This window comes from Scardinius erythrophthalmus, assembly GCF_964197995.2.
Source record: "Scardinius erythrophthalmus genome assembly, chromosome: 1".
Classification (NCBI taxonomy): Eukaryota; Metazoa; Chordata; class Actinopteri; order Cypriniformes; family Leuciscidae; genus Scardinius; species Scardinius erythrophthalmus.
Genome location: NC_138221.1, coordinates 62053117 through 62077028, shown reverse-complemented (window position 1 = coordinate 62077028; position 23912 = coordinate 62053117). Strand labels below are relative to the sequence as shown.

The 23912-nt window shown below is 39.9% G+C and overlaps 1 protein-coding gene across 1 annotated transcript; it reads right to left on the bottom strand.

Annotated features, from left to right (window-relative positions):
* Positions 1 to 6055: 6055 nt before the first annotated feature.
* LOC308702669 (tripartite motif-containing protein 16-like) lies at positions 6056 to 18495 on the bottom strand. Its single transcript, XM_081385695.1, has 6 exons — positions 17817 to 18495; positions 15739 to 15834; positions 15410 to 15643; positions 9313 to 9472; positions 7491 to 7538; positions 6056 to 7243 (listed from the first exon to the last, which is right to left on the bottom strand). The coding sequence occupies exons 1-6, from the start codon at positions 18393 to 18395 to the stop codon at positions 6726 to 6728; spliced, it is 1635 nt and encodes a 544-aa protein (XP_081241821.1). The 5' UTR covers positions 18396 to 18495; the 3' UTR covers positions 6056 to 6725.
* Between the last annotated feature and the right edge of the window lie 5417 nt (positions 18496 to 23912).

The following is a 23912-nucleotide window of genomic DNA, read 5'->3' as shown; positions in this document are numbered from 1 at the left end:
GCCGAGATTCTGAAACTGTTGAGCAAAGGGGCTATAGAACCCCTATCTCAAGCTCAAAGCGAAGGGGGGCTTTACAGCAGATACTTCCTGGTGCCCAAGAAAGACGGGGGTCTCAGACCCATACTAGATCTGTGGCAGCTGAACAGAGCGCTTGTGAAGCGCCAGTTCAGGATGCTCACGACCGGAAAAATCCTCGCGCATGTCCGCCGAGGGGACTGGTTTGTGTCAATAGATCTAAAGGACGCGTATTTTCAAATACATATAGCGTCACGTCACAGGCGATTTTTGAGATTCGCCTTCGAGGGCCAGGCATATCAGTACACAGTCCTGCCTTTCGGCTTGTCCCTGGCACCCCGTACATTTACGAAGTGCATGGACGCAGCGCTTGCACCCCTCAGACTGCGGGGCATACGAGTGCTGAATTATTTGGACGACTGGCTGATTCTAGCCCAATCTCACTCGGAGCTCGTGGAGCACAGGACCATTTTACTCGATCACCTCGAGAATCTCGGTCTCGCAGTGAACTGGGAAAAGAGCTCGCTATTCCCCAGACAGATTATATCTTTTCTGGGAATAGAACTGAACTCGCTGCTAATGACAGCACGCCTGTCATCTCAGCGCACACTGGACATTCGGCGCGCAGCCGGCTCATTCCGCTGCGGCGCGATAGTCCCTCTCAAGACATTTCAAAGGATGCCTCAGCATCATCAGTTCTCCAGTTGGGCCTTCTGCGCATGCGCCCACTGCAGTTCTGGCTCAAAAAGAGAGTGCCACGCACAGCGTGGGCCTCCGGTCGGCTTCGCTTCAAGGTCAATCAAGCATGCATTGCAGCTCTGAAACCTTGGGGGGCAAAAGACTGGTACCAATCAGGTGTAAGCCTGGGGACTTCTTTGAGAGTGACGGTGGTGTCCACGGACGCATCCACCTCGGGATGGGGAGCGCTGCTCGAGGGCAGACCGCTTTTTGGCCAATGGTCAAAGCAGGAGAAGCTCCTACATATCAACTGCCTCGAAATATTGGCAGTGAGCAAGGCGCTCACGCGCTTTTGTCCCCTGATAAGGGGACACCACGTGCTAATACGTTCAGACAACGTCTCAGTGGTGTCCTACATAAATCGCCAGGGCGGCCTCAGGTCCCTGACTCTGTACAGGCTAACCAGGCGCCTCCTGTTATGGGCTCGCAGCAACCTGCTCTCGCTGAGAGCAGCGCACGTGCCAGGGCTCCTAAATATAGGGCCAGACAGACTGTCCAGGAACCAGGTTCCGACAGGAGAATGGTCTTTGCACCCACAGACAGTCCAGCTGCTGTGGAGGAAATTCGGCAGAGCGGAAGTAGATCTGTTCGCGTCTCAAGAAAACGCTCACTGTCCAGAATTTTTCTCGAAGAGCAAGGACGCGCTGACCCACGAGTGGCCTCGCCGTCCTCTCTACGTTTTCCCCCCCCGTCTCCCTCCTGACACAGGTGGTAGAACGGGTCAGGGAAGAAAGATGCTCAGTGCTGCTTGTAGCCCCACTTTGGATGAGCCAACCTTGGTTCCCAATTGTGATGCAGTTAGCAAGCACCGCCCCGTGGCCAGTGCCTCTGAGGAGGGATCTCCTCTCTCAAGCCAACGGCTCGATCTGGCATCCTCACCCAGAGCTGTGGTCCCTTCATGTGTGGGCCATCAACGGGTACCCGCTGACCTCCCACAGGGAGTGTTAAACACTATCACGAAGGCTAGAGCTCCGTCTACGCGATGTCTCTATGCCTCCAAATGGTCGGTGTTTCTGGCTGGTGCACAGCTCGTGGTGTGTCACCCCTACATTGCGGTGTGACGGAGGTTCTCTCCTTCCTACAGGAGCTGTTGGATAAGGGCAGGTCCCCTTCCACGCTCAAAGTCTATGTGGCGGCCATAGCAGTGTTCTCTTCGACCACGCTTGGCCAGTCTATTGGAAGGAACGATTTAGTCATTCGCTTCCTTAGAGGAGCTAAGAGACTGAATCCTCCCAGAGCTCCCACAGTCCCTATATGGGACCTTTCTACGGTACTGGAAGCCATGAAAGGTCATCCATTCGAGCCCTTGCAGAAGATTGTTCTTAAACACCTGTCTTTCAAGACGGCGTTTCTTCTGGCTCTCGCTTCAGTGAAGCGCATAGGGGACTTACACGCGCTCTCAGTAAGCGTGACGTGCATGGAATTTGGGCCTAATGACTCTAGAGTTATACTCAAACCTAAGCACGGTTATGTTCCTAAATCCCTCAATACACCGTTCAGAGCACAGGTCATCTCCCTGTCTGCCCTGCCGGTCACTGAAGGGAACATGGACAAAAGCTCCCTTTGCCCAGTCAGGGCATTAAGAGCTTATGTGTCTCGCTCGTCTGTTTTCAGACAGACGGAACAGCTCTTTGTTTCATTCAGCGGGCGTTCTAAGGGACTAGCCGCTTCGAAACAAACCCTATCCAGATGGATAGTGGACGCAATAGCGCTAGCTTACACAACCAGGGGCATGCAGTGCCCACTGGGTGTCAGGGCGCACTCCACGAGAAGCATGGCTTCATCGTGGGCCTGGTCAAGTGGGATTACCTTGCAAGATATTTGTATGGCGGCAGGTTGGGCCTCTCCGTCTACATTTATAAGGTTTTACAACCTAGAGGTTCCCGCACTACAGGCCAGACTACTGTCGGTCTGGTACGGCCAAATCTCATACACTGACACTGTCAGTTATGCAGCTATTGAGTATTGCAGTGCTGCTCTATGCTGCCATGTAGGAAGACAGTGGCTAAGCCCCTCCTCTTCCAGGATTCCCTGTGAGTCCCCTGGGTGATCGTGTACTGTATGAACTCCGGGCTGTCGCCCTTGAGTCTATAGTATCAGATCCCAGCACGCACGGCGTTTTACAGTAGGTTCCCCTAGCGTATTCTACGCAGTACGAGAGTATCTCTCGTAAGAGAACGTACTCGGTTACTAACGTAACCTCGGTTCTCTCTAGAGAGAGGAACGAGTACTGCGTATCCTGCCGTGCATGCACGCGCTCTGGTTGCTTCGACTATGAAAAACCAGAGATATCAAGCCTGCGAGCGGTATTTATAGACCTAAGCCACGCCCGCGAAGCGCCCTCATTGGGTCTGACGTCACTCTAGGTCTTGCTCGATAGGCTTAAGCAGTTGCCAGCAGGCCAGCCAATAGGCGCGCGAGCTGCCTCGCCTATGTCTGTATGCTGCCGCAACGCGTTTTACATTAATACAAAATTGAGGATAATTTTTTGGCTTCAGTATTCTCGTGGAAAAGGATTTTCCCCTAGCGTATTCTACGCAGTACTCGTTCCTCTCTCTAGAGAGAACCGAGGTTACGTTAGTAACCGAGTACGTTTTCGCGTGTTGTTTGTGCACCCGACAACGGCACACATTGAGCCACAAGGAGCCATTACTTAATTTGCCAGCATTTTACTAACGTTACTTGTCAGTAATCAGTTTATCTTGTTGTACCGCGAGTATTGTGTGCTAGCAGAGCCCGTCTACGGAGAGCCTGTCCACTCCCTATTAAGCCCTATTGTACCGAATTTTGGTTGTAGTACCACCAGAGTTCCACTGGGGGGCGCTCGCCATGAGTGCAAAATGAATGGGAGTCAATGGGGCTAGACGGCTAAATTTGTCTCTTTCACCCGATTGCCGTTGAGAAATCTCAGATTTGATTGTAGGTTTTGCAAGTTCAACATGGGTTTTAGGTCGAAAGTTGAATGAACGAGTACTTATGTCGTTTTGATTTCTTACAGGTTGAGTTGTTGTTGCCCATAACACGCTAGCATTCTGCTAATGACGTCAGCATTCTGACGTCATTGACATTTTGAAAGACTTTTTTAAAGCAAATAAGTGACTCTAAAAAATCTAACACCCAGCAATGTGTAATTTCTTTGCATCTCCTTTCGAATACAACATTCAAATTACTAGACAAAAAATTATATCCTGAGAAAAGTGGATTTTGAGGGGTATACCGCCATTGACCTCCATTCATTCTGCACTCGTCCTGTGAGCGCCCTCATATGGAATCAGAGTGGAACTGCAACCAGTTCAGAAGCCGGAAGTGTAGTGAGAGTGAAACTTCTCGCCATATTAGACATTCTCTGGTGCTAGCTTCATTAACTATTAGGCTAAACCGGAACTGAGATACCGGCAACAGGAAGTATCGAGTGTCATGGCAACGCCCATTAAGACTCGCAGGAAAGTTGTGGATAGTTAACCTCTGCCTAACTCGTGTTGCCAGATGTATGGAACATTAAAACTGAATCTAAACTACATTTGTAATCAAACATTGATTTGGTCAAGATGGATATGAAGTATGGCAGTGTGAATGATTGTTTCTGATTTAAACTGAATTTATCTTTACAGAGTTCACAGCAATATTTCTGCTGAAAACATGGGTGAAGTGTTTGACCAAGTGGTGGTCCAAATAAATGTAAGTGAAAGTGAGAAGGCACCAGTTAGCGCGTCTTCAGGATCAGGCCAGTTTGGCCAGCCCTCTTCTGCTCTTTTTCATCACCAGTCACCTGTGTCCCACCATCAGGTCACCCCGCAGACCCCTACAAACTATGGGTGCTCTGCCAGCTCTTGGCCACACCAATAGATGTGTATTATATGCCATTTTATTTCTGTATTTTTATAGTTTTTTTTTTTTCATTCAAGAAATATAGTTGAGAATGTCTATATCATAAATGGTCCATTCTGGTGGTGGTCCAAATGGTCCAAAATGGACTTTTCCCTCCACAGACGCACGTCGGTAAATTAGGAAATTAACTTGCGCTCCCTGGGGCGGTTCAGCGCAAAGAGGAGGCGTGTTCCGGCGCAAATGTTCCCTGGTGCTATTTTGCAGGTTTAGAAAACAATTCCGCCACTGACCAGGAAAAACCTAGTCTAAAGTCAGTGGTGCGTTGTGCATGTTATTCAAATGCTATTTTAAGGGTGCATGCTTGGCCATAATCAATGTTGCGTGTGCACAACTTTGCTTATCTCATCTACACAGAAGCAGCAGTTCTCATTTTTAGAAAACCATACGTTATTACAAGGAAAAATATTAACACACGAGCGAAATCATTGTTGTGTCCATGAAGATGTGATATTATAAAGCACTTTTATTTCTGTATTTTATTAATACTATTTTTTATTTTATTATTATTATTTTACATAGATGTTCATTTTATATTTAGTTGTTATTTGTTTTATACATTCTGAACTGTATTTACAATGCCTTGTATTTGTCTTGTTTTTTGTTGCATTGTACTTGTCTGTCATTTAACTAAATTCTGTGCTTTCCTGTAAAGTGATCCACTGAAGGCAAGTGTAAATGAGATCCCAAGGTCAGTTTATTATAAACAAAACATGAAACAAAAGCATGGCGTGGCATGAAAACTCAAATCAAGACATGGACATGGACATGGACATGACTCACAACAGTGGTTACATGAAACAATACTTGACCAAAACACATGGCAAACATGAGGGCTTAAATACACAGACTAATGACAAGACAAGGGACACCTGAGAACAATGATCAGACAATTAACCAATGACAAAAAACATTGCAGGATCACATGACAAACAGGGAATCACATGACAGATATGGAAACATGACATGAACAAACCCAAAACGTGACACTTCAGCAAGAGCTCTGTGTGAAATTGTATCTTTATTGTTTGACTTTCTCAATCATATTATATATATATATATATATATATATATATATATATATATATATATATATATATATATATATATATATATATATATATATATATATATATATATATCAAGACAGGAGTAATGGTGACCAAACAGCAATTTGAATCACGTGTCTCTCCCTGCCCTTGCTACAGCTACACAAAATGCCCTGATTTTAATCATGTTCTCATGATGATCAAACTCTCCACACACTCATATAGAGAAGCAAGAAGAAGACAGAGAGAGAAAAGAAAAAGCACAGAGTAAATATTTTTGTGAAGCTGCACTTCTCTTTTCTTTAGTTTCATTAGCATCTTTTTCAGCTGGAACCTTTTCTTTTTATCCAGAACTAGAGCTCACTGATTTTCTGCAACAACAACACTGACACATTTCTCCATATCTGGAAAGAACTTACATCAACAACTTCATCAAACGTTGTGAAAGTCATTTATTTCTTGTAAAGAGTTCCTGATTTCCATCCCTTGTGACCCAATATCTGAAATCTCAGAAAGTGCTTCTTCATCCCTCATCTTCTGCATCACATTTTCCTCACATTTTGAACTGTGATTGTTTTCCAGCTCTATTTTCTCCACTACTAATGTCATTTTCCACATCTTCACTCCTTACATTGTTCACAACCAATTCTGTTATTTCATCATTCATTTTTCCTTAATCTTTTCATTTAGTTTGTGTTTCATAATTTCAAATGAAAGGTACTTTTAATAGTAATATTTAAATTATTATGTGTCACTACAATAAAAACTAGATGAATATGATTTCCATCAATACAATTATAGCTTGATAAACACACACACACACACACACACACACACACACACACACACACACACACACACACCATTCTTACTGTCTCTATAAAGGATTTAATACACACATTTAATCAGTTATTTCTGTGGTAGAAGTTAAGATATTAAAGAAAGTTAAAATAAGAGTCTCTGTATCTCACTGTTACTGATTTATCGTGCAGCTCAAAGTATTATGGGTAAAATCTCTCTACAATCTGTTCTGAAACATCAACACAGTTTCACTGATGATCCAGAACAAACCCCAAACCCAGGATAGAGCGCCTGAGTGAATGTGGTCTGGACTGTGTGGATAAGGCTCATTGTGTCAGAGACGCTGTAGAAGGACAGAGTTCCTGCACTGTGATCCACACACACTCCTATTCTTCTGCTGATGGACTTTACCAGATCAGTGTTTATCTTATTGTGTATGAATGTGTAACTGGAGGAAGAGCAGTCCAAACTCCAGGACTGATCATTATATCCAAAACAATGCTCATGACCCGATCCCTTCCTGCTGATGCTCTTATATGACACTGATATACACACACCATTCCCAGTCCACTCAATCTCCCAGTAACAGCGTCCACACACACTCTCTCTACACAACACCTGCCAAAAATAATCAAATCTGTCTGGATGATTAGGATACGGCTGCTCTGTGAGAGTGTGAGTAATCACTCTGTTCCTCTCAGACAGACTGAGGCGTTTATGCACTGTGTTCAGATCCAGAGTGAGCTGATGGGAATCTGATGGAGAGAAAACACATCAGAATCAGGAATTATGAATCTGTCTGATCTTTTAATGTATCTGAACTCTTCATGAATCAATGTTCAGTGTATCATCAGTGTCTCAGTACAGCTGACCAAATATCCTGTGCAAATCATCATTTACATGATCAATTATAAAACTCTTCTATCATGATTTATTTCTCCTTCTACAGGAAGAACATGAACACATTCAGTGAGTTTTTCTGCTTGTTTTCTAGTGACTCACATTGTAGGAAGTCGTTCCTGGTCTTGGGATTCATGATGGTGAAAGTGACTGTGGAAATAAACAGACATGAACAGTGTGAAGAGAAATGACAAGATAAAAATACATTCATTTCTGAGACATTTCTAATATGATGTTCTATAATAGTAGATGATGGACTCATTTCTGAGAGCAGATTAATAATCTCCAGGGGCTTCATTTATAAAACACACACATCGGATTGATTCTAAATTCCATGGATTTCATCCTCCGTCATGTGTATATAAACGCTTGTCCACGATGATGAGTCCGTATTTCTGAACCATCAAGAGATATTTGTGGCCGTTCTGTAGGAGGATTTGATGGACTTGAATTTAATTTATTAATAACTGTGATTTAAAACTAGGATGCATTTAAAGGTGCATTGCGCAACTTTTCATGTTAAAAATACCCGTTTTCTAACCCATACATGCTTAAACAATTGCCTGATGGGCTGACTGAGCCCTTCTCTGATCACTGCGATTGCCTCTATAATCCTGTACAGTAAAATAAATAAGAGGGATTCGGGTCGGAATCTGAGACTGGGCGTGACGTCATGCGCGTTCACGGCACGCTCATATGTCTGGCAGGTTTGTGTATGCGCCGACGCCGCCATTCTCCGTAGAAAATGGATTCTAAGAGACCGGCTTGTAGTTCATTTCAAACACCAACGCAAACTCCACGTAAGATAAAAAAAAAAAGAGAACTTTTGTCTAGTGCAACCAAAAGGTCCAAATTGGAGTCAGACAGGCGTCGGGGTAAGACGAGAGTAAACATAGGGAAGGCTTTCAACAAATGGAGAGATCTCCGGTCTGCTCTAGGGCTCAAACGGGATCCTCAGTTGGCTTTTTTCTTGATAAAAAGGTAAGATATATCCCATTCTCTAATGTCTGATACGGCCAATAATGACAATAAATGACGATCCATAAAATGTGTAATGCTTTAGCGTAAGCTAGATAAATGTACAATCGGAATAGGTTTTACTAACTTACCATTGTCAGTGATCAGGTTCAGAATGATTGTGATATAAAATGCTGATATATAAGTTAGATACTTAGACACAAATTTTGAGCAAATTACTGCTTAATTACGATGTATTGCTATTGGAATATGCTACTTAGCTGATCAATAAAACAGGCTAAACCCCCGCAAATCTTCGGCGGATTAGCCTATTTGGCTTTTATGGTAACGTCATAGTGCCACTTGATTGTTTATTACCTTGAGACATTTGGGTGTACTTTGTTGACCGACTGTGTATGGTATGGTATCATGATTACAATTTTGAGCTTTTACAAAGTTATAACTTATATTGTTCATGAACGTGTTTCCATAATAATAGTCATAAGTGGATACAGTAAACACATAACACAGTTCAACATGGAGATAACGAAGTTTTCTACTACCCCCATTTTTTCCCTCACACATAAGTGTGTTATTTACTCAATTGCCTTTCCTTTCACATATTTTAAATTACTTGCAGATTTAAAACTTTATTACCTCTGAAGACATTATGATTGTAAACAAAAGATTTGTGCGGCTGATGCTCCTTGGGTTATGACCAGCTCGAGCTCGTGCAAGCGTGCGTGTGCGTGTGGTCCGTGAGCGTGCACACCTCTGGTTGCAGTTTCGCTTGCCGCCAGAGGGGGCGTAGTTCTGTGAAAACTCAGACTCTCGCGCAATGCACCTTTAAGGACATTTTTGTGCAAATGGACGTTTTATAAATCGTAGGAACATTTCAGAAACGGTTGTACGTTCAGATTTGGGATCTTTCTCCACACGTCTGTATAAACGAGGCGCAGGACTTTACCTCCGTCTGAGATCTTCTTGATCTCCTCTTTGCAGAAATCCTCCAGTTTGTCTCTCAGCTGACGGACAGATTCTCTCATGCCATCAAAAGAGGAGAGAGAACTGAAGGAAACGTCGGGTTCGTCTGTAGATTCAGGAGGTGCTGAGAGAGACTGGAAACTCTACAGAAAACAGAAATCAAAACTCATCATCTCCACACTTCAGCCAATAACCTGCACTATATCAGATCTGAGCGGCTCTTGTTGACTTCACTTCTCTTCAGTGACTCGCTTCAATCCAGCACTTTCACACAATCAGCACATTCTCCTCATATTCATCATTTAATGCTACAAACTCTAGTATTTGACACTTAATAATAATACAATTTAAATATATATATACTTAAGAGCAGATTGAATGTAATGCTTTCACACTTAATTATTTTCAATTATTTTTTAAATAATTATTTTAATTAAATGAATGTCTTACAGTCTAAATTTATATTAAATCAAGCATAGCGTTAGTTCTGGCAGGTCACGTTAGTCAAGCTCGCATCAGCTGACCCTCAGCTGATCCACATCTACCTATAGGAATACGACACCTATCACCGTATACTAGGGGTGTTCGGTTCCGTTTTTTTTTTGGAGTCGACTCCGACTCCCGACTCCTAATTTTGGAGTCGGTGGAATCGACTCCTCGACTCCATTTACTTTGAATTAAAATAGGGTCAGGATTCAGAAGGTGCGTCTCAATATGCTTCCCCGTTTCCTCACTTCTCGCTCGTAAGTCCTACGACCCTGAAACCGATCGAGCTCCGCTCTCATGTAGGACATTTAAACTCTTTAATTCCACCGGGAGGAGGGCGAGGAACGAGGAGGCTTCCTGAGGAGTCAAGAGCGAGGATACAAATGTTTCCTATAAAATGTTTAATCAACTAAACCTTATAAACCCCCCTCCTTTTCACATCGCAGCTTCTTCAAATCATATTTAAGTGTGCAATATGTTAGTATTAATCATTAAACTTGTAAAAGCAGACTTGTTTTAGACAGTGTATTTATCTATTTATTTTGTATATTATTTTATATAATTTTAATGTAGTGAAGCTATGAACTTTAACTTAAGCATGTTTAACTTTTTTTTAACTTTTTTTGTTTAACATTGAAAAATATTAGTTATATTTCCAGGATTCCAGTTTTGGATGGGCCAGACCAATTGTGGGTGGGCCTTACTGTAAATTAAAAACGTTAAATTAAAAACAAAAAACGTTATCCATTCACTACTTAACCTAATAAAAAAAATATTGAGTAATATAGCCTACTGTTATATTATCTGTGCGTATACATAATATAGATTTTAATAGCTTTATGCTCTTTAAACATTTTGTTGCATTGTTTCGGTGCATATGTCAGACCTATCCGCGATCACTCTCCATGATTCTGACCAAAGAAGAGCGCTTTGGAATCTCCGTTATGCATCATATATGGATCATACCTGGGCTGCGTTTCCCCTTAACGCTGTCTCTTAGCGCGCTACGAAGACTCATAGGTATAACTTAACTAAAGGTATACTACCACTAAAGGTCTATCATTGCTAGGCGTCTTCAGGGCTATCATCCACTCGTGAGGCAGAGGCGCTGAAAGGCAGAGGCGCTGGCGCCCTCCTAGCAACGGCGCTGTTTTTGGTAAAACATGATTTTGACGACTTCATTAAGTTTTGTTTTATAGAAAACTCTTTTTAAAAGATTTTCGTTTTGTATAAATTGTATCTTAATTTTGATCAATGTTTTATCAATCAATTGCCCGTATTTAATAATAAAAAGCAAATATATAGCAGACAATGTAATAAGGAGCCGGCACGATCACTTGCATTGCACGTGAACTGGAGGGCGCCGAAACTCAGCTTGTGCCTCACAGATTTGAGAAATATAGGCTATATATTACAGAAAGCTTGAAATGTCTACTTTTAAACAAAAATATTCAAACCAAAATAAATAAGCTACTCTTAAGTAATCCATGAAATGTGCATTTCTCTCTGGCGTTCATGGCGAGTCCGCATCGTCAACTTTATCTTTGCAGCGACACAGAAAACACCAGTTTATTAGCCTAACGTTACTAAACAATTAAATGTCTCCTTGCTAATTTAGACACATTTATAATCATTACTTTAACCGGTTCTTTGTGGCAAGCTTTATGCGTGCGGTCATAACGCTTATTATGTAGGCTATAGCCTATTTAAGTAAGTTAAATTAATATAAAGGGGCGATTTGTCCACGAATGGCTTAAATGAACAACTAGGCTACTAGTCGACTAGAAAAAAAAATTAGTCAGAGGCAGCCCTTATTCCACATATTTTCGAACCAGCAGGCCATTCTGGGTTGAGCGAGCGACCCTACGGAATGAGTGAGCAGAGCGGAATATTCAGAAATGCGCTCTCCACTCACAAGCTCTGATCGGAACAAATCCGAACCTCACTGTCTGCTCAGCTGAACTTGCGCAGAAACTTAAAAATAGACATAGGCTAACCAGCTTTTTAAAATTGTTTTTAAAACTAATCATTTAGACTATTTTAGTACAAATTATGGGCTTATTGGCGATTTTTGATAATTCTTGACACTGAGAGTCGATTCCTGACCTGGAGTCGATTCCGACACTAGGGCTAGTGAGAGTCGAGGAATCGACTCTTTTGGAGTCGACTCCCCATCTCTACCGTATACATATATAAGCTCCTTCAGTATTATCAGCAGCTATCGCGTTTCTCAGGAGCAAATTAAATGGCGAAATTCGTCAGGCAAACAACATCATCTCACAATCGTGCAATCGGGAATTTAGCAAGAGGAATTCATTCCCCACAAGGATTTCACCTCAGATTCATCTTAAACTTGATAAACCTACAAGGTAAACCTACCTCAGTCTGCATTGCTGCTCGCATCGCTGCATTATTGTCACAGGACTCGACGTGATTCATTCTCCATTCATCTCTGGAAGTTTTCACAAAGCTAAGCTAAGTTCCTTTTTAATGCTCATTGTTAAAATCTATCAGGGTTTTGGCAACATGCTTGTTGCTAATGCTATACGTGTGGCTTGGGCTATTCTAACTTAGTCGTTTTCATTAAAATTGCTCTTGCTAGGCTTATGCAATCATATTGGCCATGTGCGTTACTATGTCTTGTCATTGGCAACTGATCGCGTTGCACACGCTGTGCTTTTAGCGCTATGCAGCGCAGATTCAAGCAGCTGTTTGATATGAATTAACAATTCACGGTGCAAACGGAAATATTCTGCTGTGGCACAGCTTTAAAAGACATAGTAAACAGTCACAATTCAGTTGAGTCACTTTGGACACGCTTGGTCTATCTAATTCTTGGAAACACGTCGTTCTTAAAGCTACAGTGTATTGTATTTTGTAGTGCTTTCATTTTAATATATTTTTTTTACAGTCTATGATTTTAATGCATTGTTTCTTTCAAGGGCTTGCATCTTTATAGGCTGAAATTCAACATGATGGTATATTTAAGCTGTGTATATGTAAAAAAAAAAAAAAAACTTATTGAAACACTGCTTGTTCTAAGGCTATATAGTGGCTATTAAAAAATGCTTGCTTTAAAAGATGTTAGTTGCTATTGAAACAGTTATTTTATTTTTAAGGTTATTTAGCTCAGTCGGTTTTGGAACATGGCTGTGTTTTAGTCTTATACCTGGTGTCTGTCACATGCTATGCAAAATTTTTCAGGCATCAGTAATATGCTGTCATTTCAGCAGCAGCATTGCTATCAGTACTGTATAGTGGTTGCTAGATCAATGTTATCGAATATGTGTTTGTTACTTCGGCTTGTGCATGCTGTCCTCAGCAACATGCTATAGTAATCAAGCGTTGTTTGTGCTGGTTGCATTGGAAAAATGCCTACTTTATTCTATCTGATTATTGCAACATAATGTGTTAAAGTTACCACATGCTTGTGGCTAAATCTATCTAGATATCAGTAACATACTTGTGCTTAATTCACAGTACATTCACCGCAGAGGTCTGGTATTCAACACTAACAACACTGTAGCTTGATGGTCCTGTGAAGGAGTGTGGAATCATGGGAGTCGTCATCGTCACCTCCACAGCCGAAGGAATCCGTAGGACGGGAGCAGTAATCATGTTCATTAATGAGGAAGCACACTGTATGTCATTGCTTAGCTGCGCAGTGCACACTGCATCTGACTCAGAGCTAGAGGGTTATGCTTCTCCGACCGGACTACACTAGTTTTAATACTAGTCCTATGGTTATACAAACATGCTAGTTGTATTAGTTTTCTTGCCACTAGTCGGAGCTATTGCTGTAGGGTGCATGCTTCCCCTGCCAAACTACACTAGTTTTAGCAATAGTTCTGTGATTTACACACTATGATTGTTGTATTAGTTTGTTGCCGCTAGTCGGAGCTATTGCTGTAGGGTGTATGCTTCCCCTGCCAAACTACACTAGTTTTAGCAATATTTCCGCGATTTATACAACATGCTTGTATTAGATTTTGCTGCCGCTAGGGGTGTAAGCTTCCCCCAATAGATCCCATACAATTGTTAAATTGGCTACAGCAACACGCTTGTTGCCATGTGTCCTTGGCTTGCTCCAGCTTGGTGTGATGCTTCCCCAATTAGATTGGATATATAGTGCTCAACATATGACGCTAAAATCAGGATGTAACCATTCTATCAGCCTCAGTCATGGTGGGTGTAAAAATTATAATAACAAAATGTGTGTATATATAATTTTTTATAATTTTTCTCTCTTCTACAGAAGTAAACTACAACCAAGTATAACAAGGTTATGACGTCATTGACAGGTGGCAGTGTACGCAGTACATGTCAACAAATTACTTGTCTATAACTTTGTGAGTAAATGTATCCAAGCATCAGCATCACGCTTGTTACATTAAACCATCCAGCTAATTCTAATTCAGTATTGCTAATTCTGGGTGAACCAGAAGTTTCCACCAGGATTACTCCAGTATTGTGTACTTCAGTACTTATTTCCAATAAAAAAGATCATTGAAAATTAAATCTCCATCTCTCATCTCTAGCTCACAGGCGTCACTCAAGAAACTGGAACTGGACCGCGGATATACAACAAGCAAGCAGCTGATTCATTTTGATATCTAACTTTAACTTCTTCATTTCAGGTGGTATGTCATTTATTGCAATATGCATGTTTACTGCTGAACATTTCAGGTATTAACAACATGCTTGTTGCTATGGCTTATGTGGGTATTGGCATCATACTCATTTAGGCCATCTAGGTAAGGGCAACATACTTGCTTAAGGCTTCTGGTATTGTTGGTAACATGCTGTTGCTCAAGCTTTTCAGGTATTGGCAACATGCTTGTTGCCTTGGCTCACTCAGGTAACTACAAAGCATCCAGATTGCGCTGTCAGTTGGTTTTGGGGGATATTGGCATATGGTTTTGTTTTTGGGGATTATTGCTGCTCTCCCTGCTCTTATCCATGCTAGGCTGCATGGATGCGCAGGGAGTTCTCGCCCAGAACGGAACCATTCCGCCAATCCAAACTGTATGCTAATTGTCAATCATATTTGACGGTAGTGGTCCTGACAGAAATGCAATTAGCTAATATTTAGAGAGCTTTTTGACCAACTTAAGTAGGATTTAAGTATCTGTATCTTATATATAAGTATCTGTAAAATTGTTTGTTTAATTTGATCAACATTATCAATATTATCAACTTTAAAGATCACCTGACCCAATTTTGGTGCCAATTACTGAAATTATTTTAGTAGAAATAAAAGATTTCATTAAAAAGAGGATGAAAAATCTAGTTGGCTGGATATTGATACCATCAAGTTCACTGATTTCATCAAGACAGAAGAAACCAGAAGGAAAAATGAGTTCATTTTTAATGGTAAATTTCCCAGGGCTTTGTAAGTGTGTCTCTTTAAACAGAAGATGATCAGATGAGAGTCTGACTGATGATTATATGATAACACAACACTTGACTGAATCTGACTGAATTCCTGACAACATCTCAGTCAACGGCTCATTCTGCTCTCATGAAATGTTTCTCTGTCATAGCAGGATCTTGCTCAAGTCCACTATGATCCTGTTCTTCTAGATCTCTGTTACCTGCAGGAACTGGATGTGATCTTGTGTGTGTGAAAGCTGCTCCAGCTCAGCGTCTCTCCTCCTCAGATCATTGATCTCCTGCTCCAGTCGCTCCAGTCGTCCTTCAGCTCGACTCACTGCAGTCTTTTCCTGATCTCTGATCCGCTGTGTGACCTCAGAGCGGCTTCTCTCAATGGAGCGGATGATCTCAGTGAAGATCCTCTCACTGTCCTCCACTGCTGTCTGTGCAGAGCGCTGTTACACACACATCACAATCACACAGTGGCTTCAGCACGACTGACAGAGTCCAAACTGAGACGTCTCAAACTTCTCTTCTTCTCCAGACTCACCTTATGAGACTTCACAGCCTCTCTCAGATGCTGAAGATCTTTCTGTCTCTGCTGGATTCTCTGACGGATCTTCATCTGCGTCTCCTTCAGCTGTTTCTGGAGGACAAACCAATGACAGGGAATGACACATAAAACTACTGTCATACAAACATTAAAGTTACATGAATCCAGAGTTGGTGAAGTGGTTAAAGATCTTGCATGGTAAGTTTTTACTGTCTGGTTCAAACCACAGATTCATGGTTTCCTGAAATGAATGTCAGCAGTATTTCATCAGTGCCTAGTTTTATATCATTAGTATCATCATTTACTCTCCCTCATGTCGCTCCAAACCTGTATGACTTTCTGTCTATTGTGAGACACAACAGAAGATATTTAGAAGAATGTCTCAGCGGTTTACAGAGGCCAGATAAAATATGGTGACACGTCAATAACATCAAACCTCATTGGTTCCTTCATGTCACAGTCACATGACTAAACACCATGATGTCATGACACAAACACCAGTGAAGTTTGATGTTTTACACTTACCCTGTAACTACACAGAACAAGGGGGTAACAAGCGCCACTTTAATTTACAGCCCGCAGGAGTTACATTATACATAGGTTACTTACCCTGTAAATACACAGTTGAAACGGGTAACAAACACTACTTACTATGTAACAATACGAAACAACACTATTTGCACAGTAATTACAGAGAAAGGTACTCTTATTAAGAAAAAAAAAAAAAAAAAAAACTTTTAATTACACAGTATATTTGCCCTGACATTTAAGTGTCATTGCAATACAATGTGATAAGGTACTGTAAGCTCTATGGTACGTTCTAAATTAAAATCATAGCAGAAACTTTTTTTTTTTGGCTTAACGTTAAGTCGTTTAGTAAGAAAAGCCAATAAATTCAATTTGCATCATACTGTGCTTACATACAGCCATATATATATATATATATATATATATATATATATATGTTTAATTTACAACCCACAGATGTCAAAATTACCCTGTAACTACATTGCACAAGAACATATTTTGCCAGAAATGTGATAAAAACTGTTATATACAACAGACGTACAAGTTTTGCCTGGAATATATTAACAGAATAGGTACCTGTTAGATTTAAAATAATTACATTATAAATAATTTTCTTGTGTATCTGCTTGTTACCACTTTATTACCCAAAACTATTATTGTTCCCTTATACCTACACGGAAGTATACTATAATTACAGAAACGTACACCGTAATTTCGGTTTACTTACGCAGTTGTTTGCGGGTCATAATATAAAGTGTTACCAAAATTTGGCTCTTTTAAAAGTAGCATATTTCAAAAAGTGTACTTATTATTTTAAAGACTGCACTTTTGGAAATTATATACTTTAAAAGAATATAATTGTGAAATAAGTGTGAACTGAATGTAATGTTTTCAGACACGACGTAATTGCATGTTAATTGCTATTAAATGAAAATGTATTATAGTTTAAATATAAAGCAATTAGCAGAACTTAAGAGTGACTTTTTGACCCACTTAAGTAAGATTTAAGTATATAATGTAATTTTATAATTCTATTGAGTTAACTTGAAATATTAAATATTATTAAAATGTATTGTAAAACGTTTAATTTTACATTATAAAAAAGTGTACTTTATAAAGTGTACTTATGAAACAGTCATGAAAGTTGACTCTCTTTAAGCGCACTTAAGTGGCCTTTCATTTCATTAATATTATATTATCTGCAAGTACAGTTTTATAATTTTTAAATATACTTTTAATTTGAAGTACTCTACAAGTGCATGTCAATACACTTAAGCGTACTCCTTTCTTTAACCACTAGTTGTTTAGATTACTTTTATGCTTTCTCTCCTTTTTGGAGCTTGAAACTTTTTTACTCCATTGACTTACAACGACTTTCTCACTGACTTTCAATGTATAAACTAAAATAGACGAGGCATTCTTCAAAATATCATCTTTTATATTCCACAGAAGAAACTCAGTCAAACCGGTTTGGAACAACATGAGTAAATGAGTGAGTAAATGAAGACACTTTAATTTCTGTGTGATCAATCCCTCTCAGTTCATACCTGTGTCTCTGTCCTCTGTTCTGCAGTTGATACAGTTTTGTGGTTTTTATGTTCATACTCTTTACACCGCACACAAATGCATTCTTGATCAGTGATACAGAACATTTCTAGCTCTTTATCATGTTTACGGCAGATCATGTCCTGCAGTCGTCCAGTGGCATCAATCACTTTGTGTGGCTTACGAGAGTGAAATTCCTCATGACGGTCTAAATGAGTTTGACAGTAAGATTCCTGACACACCAGACAGGACTTGACGGCTTTGTATTTTCTTCCAGTACAGACGTCACACTGCACGTCTCCAGATCCAGCGTAACAGTCAGCAGGAAGTTTAGTCTTCTTCAGTTTCTCCACCAGTTCAGCCAGAATGGTGTTTTTAGCTAAAGCAGGTCTTGGACTGAAGGTCTGTCTGCACTGAGGGCAGCTGTAGACTCTCTTCTCATCCTCCTGATCCCAGCAGTCTGTAATACAGACCTTACAGTAACTGTGTCCACAGTGGATAGTCACTGGATCCTTCAGGAGATCCAGACACACTGGACACGTGAACTCATTCTGATCCACTGAAATCCTGGCTTCAGCCATTTTACTGCATGAATACAGAGAGACACAAACACACAACAGCTCAACAATACTTCAGTTTCTGTTTCTCTGAACTGAGGAGTTGAAATAGTTTCCTGCTTCTGTGTTTGAGTGACGTGTGTAAAACAGGAGTGTCTGTAAAGCAGCTTCCTCATTCTTGGTGAAGGAGAGTCACTTTACTGCTGTGTTTATGTGCCCTAGTGGAGTCAAAAACATTGTAAGTATACGAGTTCAAAGCACATGAAGAAATCAATACCTTAAATTCTGCGTTATACAGTAGGGAGAGAGGGGTAAGTTGTCACACTGTTCATAACTCCAACACTAAAGGCTCTATCTCAAAAATTAAATAGCCACTTTGTGTGACTTCTTCTTCTATAGTCAACTCGCTGTTCACATGTGGTCAAGATCACTCTAATCTGAGGTTTGTACAGTTTTCTTATTTTTCTGCTTAAAAAGGTAAAACATTGAATATAGCCTGTTTTTCATGCAATAAACCCTTTAAATGTGATTTTAAGCTTGTTTTTATTATTATTAATGTTATTATTATTAATAATAATTTTGCATGCAGCTGCCACACACAAATATAATTCAATAGCAATTACAATATTTTATGATTTTATTTATTTATTTATTACAAAACTGTGCAGCCCTTTCCTATATCTCTATCTATCGCCCCCCGGTGACTGGTCCTAGGTCATAAGCCCCGCCTCCTCGTGTTATTCAACGGGACTTGAGACCAACTGAACAATTAAATTACACTTCAAATATCTTTTTTTCCGAAGGTGGTTTCTGTCATTTACTGTAGTTCATATAATTTATAATAATATAGTAATAGTAGTAATATATTATTTAAAATAAGTTTGTTTTTAGTTAGTTATTTGATGCTATAAAAACGGTGGTGTGACGTCATGACTGACAGCTGTGATTGACAGGTTCTCTGAGTGAAGTAGTCACTGAAGCACCAACAGACTTTTTTTCGGGATCTTCGGAGGACTGAGGAGATTGGAGCTTTAAATTTAATATCTAAATTTCTATAATTAATTATTTCACACCGAGAGTGAGGGCGGGGCCTTGATTTCGCGGCTTTACTTCCTGCTCACTACTGCGCAGGTCTGGTCCCGAAATCGCTACTGCGCAGACTCAAGTCCAAAGATGTCAGCACCATATCGGGACACTAACGGCTTCACTTCTCACCAATGGAAGAGAGCGAAGGGGTGTCGTCCATATTTTTTTACAGTCTATCTGAGGGATGGATGTATGGATATCTATCTATACAGATGCACAAACAATATCAAACTATACAGATAAAATAGTACTGAATTATGTGTGTTACACACAAGTGTTACAACTAAACCCTCTGTCTGTTACAATTAACCCCGCTTATGGGTTGTAACAGTTGTAATAAAAGTTGTAACATTTGCACTTATGTCACTTTCAGTGCAACTGTATGAAAATGATGGGTCCTAGAAAAAAACTTTAAGTGTTCGTTTGTAGCAGAGATGTGTATGTTGCTTGCGTAAAAAAAGAAGAAATTAATCTAACTTAATTATTTTTTTAGTAATTGAGCCAAAACCAAAATGTGTTAGGTTGTGCCCCGCTCTCCCCTGTGAATGTTGCTTGTTTTTAGTAGTTTATTAATTTGAGCAAAATATAAAAATGCCCCATACTTTTCTTAAGAGGTAGACCTGTACCTCCAGAATGTTTTCTCAGTCCCAAGGCCTTCTATGTGCCATAAACGTAGGTGTCTAAATGTAAAATAAATAAATACATAAAAATAGCCTAATAAAACATTTGATCTAACCTTTTTTTTAGGTAAACATTCTTAGACAGAAAGATTCTCATCTTTGTTGTCTATTTTGAGTATTTAGGATGTAATTTATTTTTTTACAAAGTACGACTGTAAATGTATAACTGTTCCAAAAAAGTATTGTCCAGACCTGCAAAATGTGTCTGGCCCACCTCTGGGCCTCATCCTTGCTTCATTCTGGCCCAGTTCTGGCTGGGTCCCCGGCCCAAAACTGGCACAATACACTGAAAACGGACACAAACAATTTCCTCTGGCCCAGATGTGGCCCAAACCCTGTAAAATGACTCTTATTTATTGATATGGCCCAGGTCTGGCCAGGGCACTGTAAGACAGATCTGGCTGAGAGTCGGCTGACAGAAACTGGCAGTCAAACACAATTTCAACCATTTAAAAAGATTAAGGGTTTTTATTATAAAATTAACAAATACACTTTAATATAAACATGTATTAACAATGAACACTATGATTTTAACATGTATTAACAACACACTTTTTAAACCACAAAATAACAAGTAAATTATATTGACTATATATGATTAAAAGAAAAACATAATTCTCTTTCACACACATAAAGTATCTTTCACTAAACACTAAGATAGTGTTATCTTTAACACTAAATAATTTCCTTTTGCAAATGTCATCACCACACGCCAGCGTTGGTGAGAGGGGAGTTGAAGCTGGCCGTTGGGTCTGTGCGGAGGACTGGTCTGGTTCTCGTGGATCTGATCCGATGACTGTGCCGAGGACTGTTGTGTCAACGAGGTCTTCACGGCGTTTGTTTCTAGGTCTGCACTGTTCTAGGTCATCTGGTCTGGATATGGACTAGATCCGGCTGACTACAGTAACCTTGGGATAAGAATGAGACACTAATATTAGCATAGATTCTTCTTTGATGTATCAAGTACATTCGGTGTTATGGGAAGTGTTAAAGGTTTTGGTTGACCTAATTTATGCAGCCTAACAATACTTTAAGGGGTTTGAATTATAGAAATGTGATAGTGTGTTATGTTTATGCTAGGTTAAAGAGGTGTGTTTTTAATATAGATTTAAAGTGACAGTGTGTGTCTGCCTCCTGATCAACACTAAGAAGACTTATCTTGTGTCGGCCCCTCGATCTGCTGCCAGTTCATGATCCCTCGATCTCCATTTCAGCAGCATTAGCCGTGAGGGTTTCTCTGAACTGCATCTTTTAAATCAAGGAATACATATTTCGAGGTCATTATTAAATCTTAAGCATTCGTTTTTTTAAGTGCATAGGTTTGATAAATGTTGTTGCCTGAGTTTACGCAGCAGTTTAAAATATCAGTAACACTTTACAATAAGGTCTGATATGTTAACTTTAGTTAATGTGTTAACTAAAATTAACGATGTTTTATTACAGTATTTATTCATCTTTGTTAACATTTGTTTATAAAAATACAAATGTTCATTATGTGTTCTTGTTAGTTCACAGTGCATTAACTAATGTAAAAAAAAAAATAACCTAATAAACTAATTTAAAAAAAAACATTTGATTTTAATAATGTATTAGTGAATGTCAAAATGAAAATGAACTAGATTAAGTTGATTGATAAGATGAATAAATTCTGAAGTATTCTGCATTCTAAGTCGATGTTAACTAATGTTGTTAACTAATATTAACAAATGAAACCTTATTGTAAAGCGTTACCAAGACTGTAAAATTTTTGGTATCAGATTCCAAACAGTGTGTTCAGATGAAACGTCTCGGTTACGTATGTAACCCTCGTTCCCTGAGTAGGGAACGGAGACGTTACGTCAGTGACGACGAATGGGGTTTCGCTTAGAAAGCCTCTCACCTTTGAAGGGGTGGATTGGAATCCACTGCTGCTTCAATGTATATGTAATGAGTGATTATAATCAAGGTATTAATCAATATTTTTCCTTCTAATTATCAAATGAGTTGAATGACTTCTCTGGAGATTTTACTTTATTATAGAATTTACCAGTGTGATTAATGAAATGTTCTTTTCATGTATTCTTTTTAATGTCTGTATTTGATATCTGAATGCAGTAACAGTGCTTGCCTATTTATCCCAGCTTCCAGAAATGAAATAGGGACTGGTTTTGTGTCTGAGAAAACAAATAGTGGTCATTGAAGTCTATAGTTTAAGGGACCATTTCTCAGTTAAAGCCAATATTTTCCATTTAGACTAAAGTGTCCTATATCCTTGAGAAAAAGAACTTGTTATCTTGATGTTTTGAGACGACTCTCCTGTTTATAGTTAGAGCCTGGCCAAATCCAACCTTGGAAAAGATGTGTGTCGGTGTGTGTGTTAGTCTTCTTGGTTACAGGTTAAGGAACCACTGGCATTGTTGGAGATTAACTGAGTTGTTGTTCTGGACAGGCTGGTGTTACGAGTTTCAAATTGAGTAACTGGAGTAACAAAAAGATTTTGGCTGGGGTTCACTACTCTCAACTCTCAATGTCAGCCTGGAAGACAAAATCATACTCAGTTAGAGAAAGAGCGAACTGCCATCTTCATTTCCAAATCTCGATATGAGAGAAGAGGAAGACGTCCGTCACAATACCCGCACTTTGGTTCCGCTTTCTTTGGTTCCCCCCTAATTTATATTGTACAACACAATAACAGTCGCAATTCTAGTGAACGCTGCATGTATTTAGATAAACTCATATCCTTTAGACATTAAATTGTACTGTCACTTAAAGGTGCATCACACTGGTGCCCAGCAACCCAAATCTGCGACCTGGAAGGTCACGACGTGCCTGACTTCAGGGTCCGAGTGTCAGCGGCATAATCTATGGAGATGCTTCAGTCTATCTGTATATGTGTGGAAAATTACTATGTTTATCTATTTCTTAGCCAATCAGAATCATTCAACCTGTAAGCAATGACCTAGCTTAGACCTTGGAAATGGTATAACTGCTGTGATCTTTGTAACTGTAAGCGGGGCGGCCTACGAACTCCTGTGTGAGTCTTGAAGCTGACTTCTGCTGATGAAACTGCAAACTATCTTCAGTAAAACTTTTCTTCAATTTTTTTTATAATTCTGACTCCGGGTCTTCTTTCAAACATCTGGTCCTTGTGTCCTAAACTGTTAACCCCTAACATGTTTCACTCAGAAATACTTAAGATTACAGAAACAAAATGGGCTGTGAATGGCAGTGTTTTGACTTTCAAAGCTAACAGATATGTATTGTTTGTTGTTCCTCTGTAGCCTTGTACTAAAGTTGCATTTTTATTTTTTTTACATTTTAGTACAAATAATTGAGCAAATATGATAATATACCTCCTCTGGAAAATAAGTACACTTCAGTATACTTGAGGAAAAAACAGTACCTGTTATGGTACTGTCCCGTATAGCCATACTGTCCATTCATTGTCATGGTTCATTGTTCGTGTTTATTGCATGAGTTAATGTATGTGTTGATGTATGAGTGATTTTGTCATTGAAATACATTTTTTTTTGCAAGCACAGTGTAATCTAATGCAATATTAATTTGTTTTCAGATGTTTTTTGGTGTTGCTTGTGTGAACTTGCTCTCACCGTGCAATCTCAGGGTAACCGTCGCTGCACGCCATATGCAGTGGTGTCCATCCGTTCTCATCCCTCTGATGAACGTCAGCTCCGTACTTTATCAGGAGCTTCACACACTCCAGGTTTCCTGAGAGAACGGCTTCATGGAGTGCTGCCATTCCTGAGAAGATGAAGAAAAATACAAATCAGCTCGT

Bases quoted from the DNA above. Each gene is read 5' to 3' on its own strand.
- LOC308702669 (XM_081385695.1), bottom strand. From the start codon at position 18,395: ATGGCTGAAGCCAGGATTTCAGTGGATCAGAATGAGTTCACGTGTCCA. The intron at 15,835-17,816 runs GTATGAACTGAG...TTTGTCCTCCAG, and splicing joins AACAGAGGACAGAGACACAG to AAACAGCTGAAGGAGACGCA. The intron at 15,644-15,738 runs GTGAGTCTGGAG...TGTGTGTAACAG, and splicing joins AGGCTGTGAAGTCTCATAAG to CGCTCTGCACAGACAGCAGT.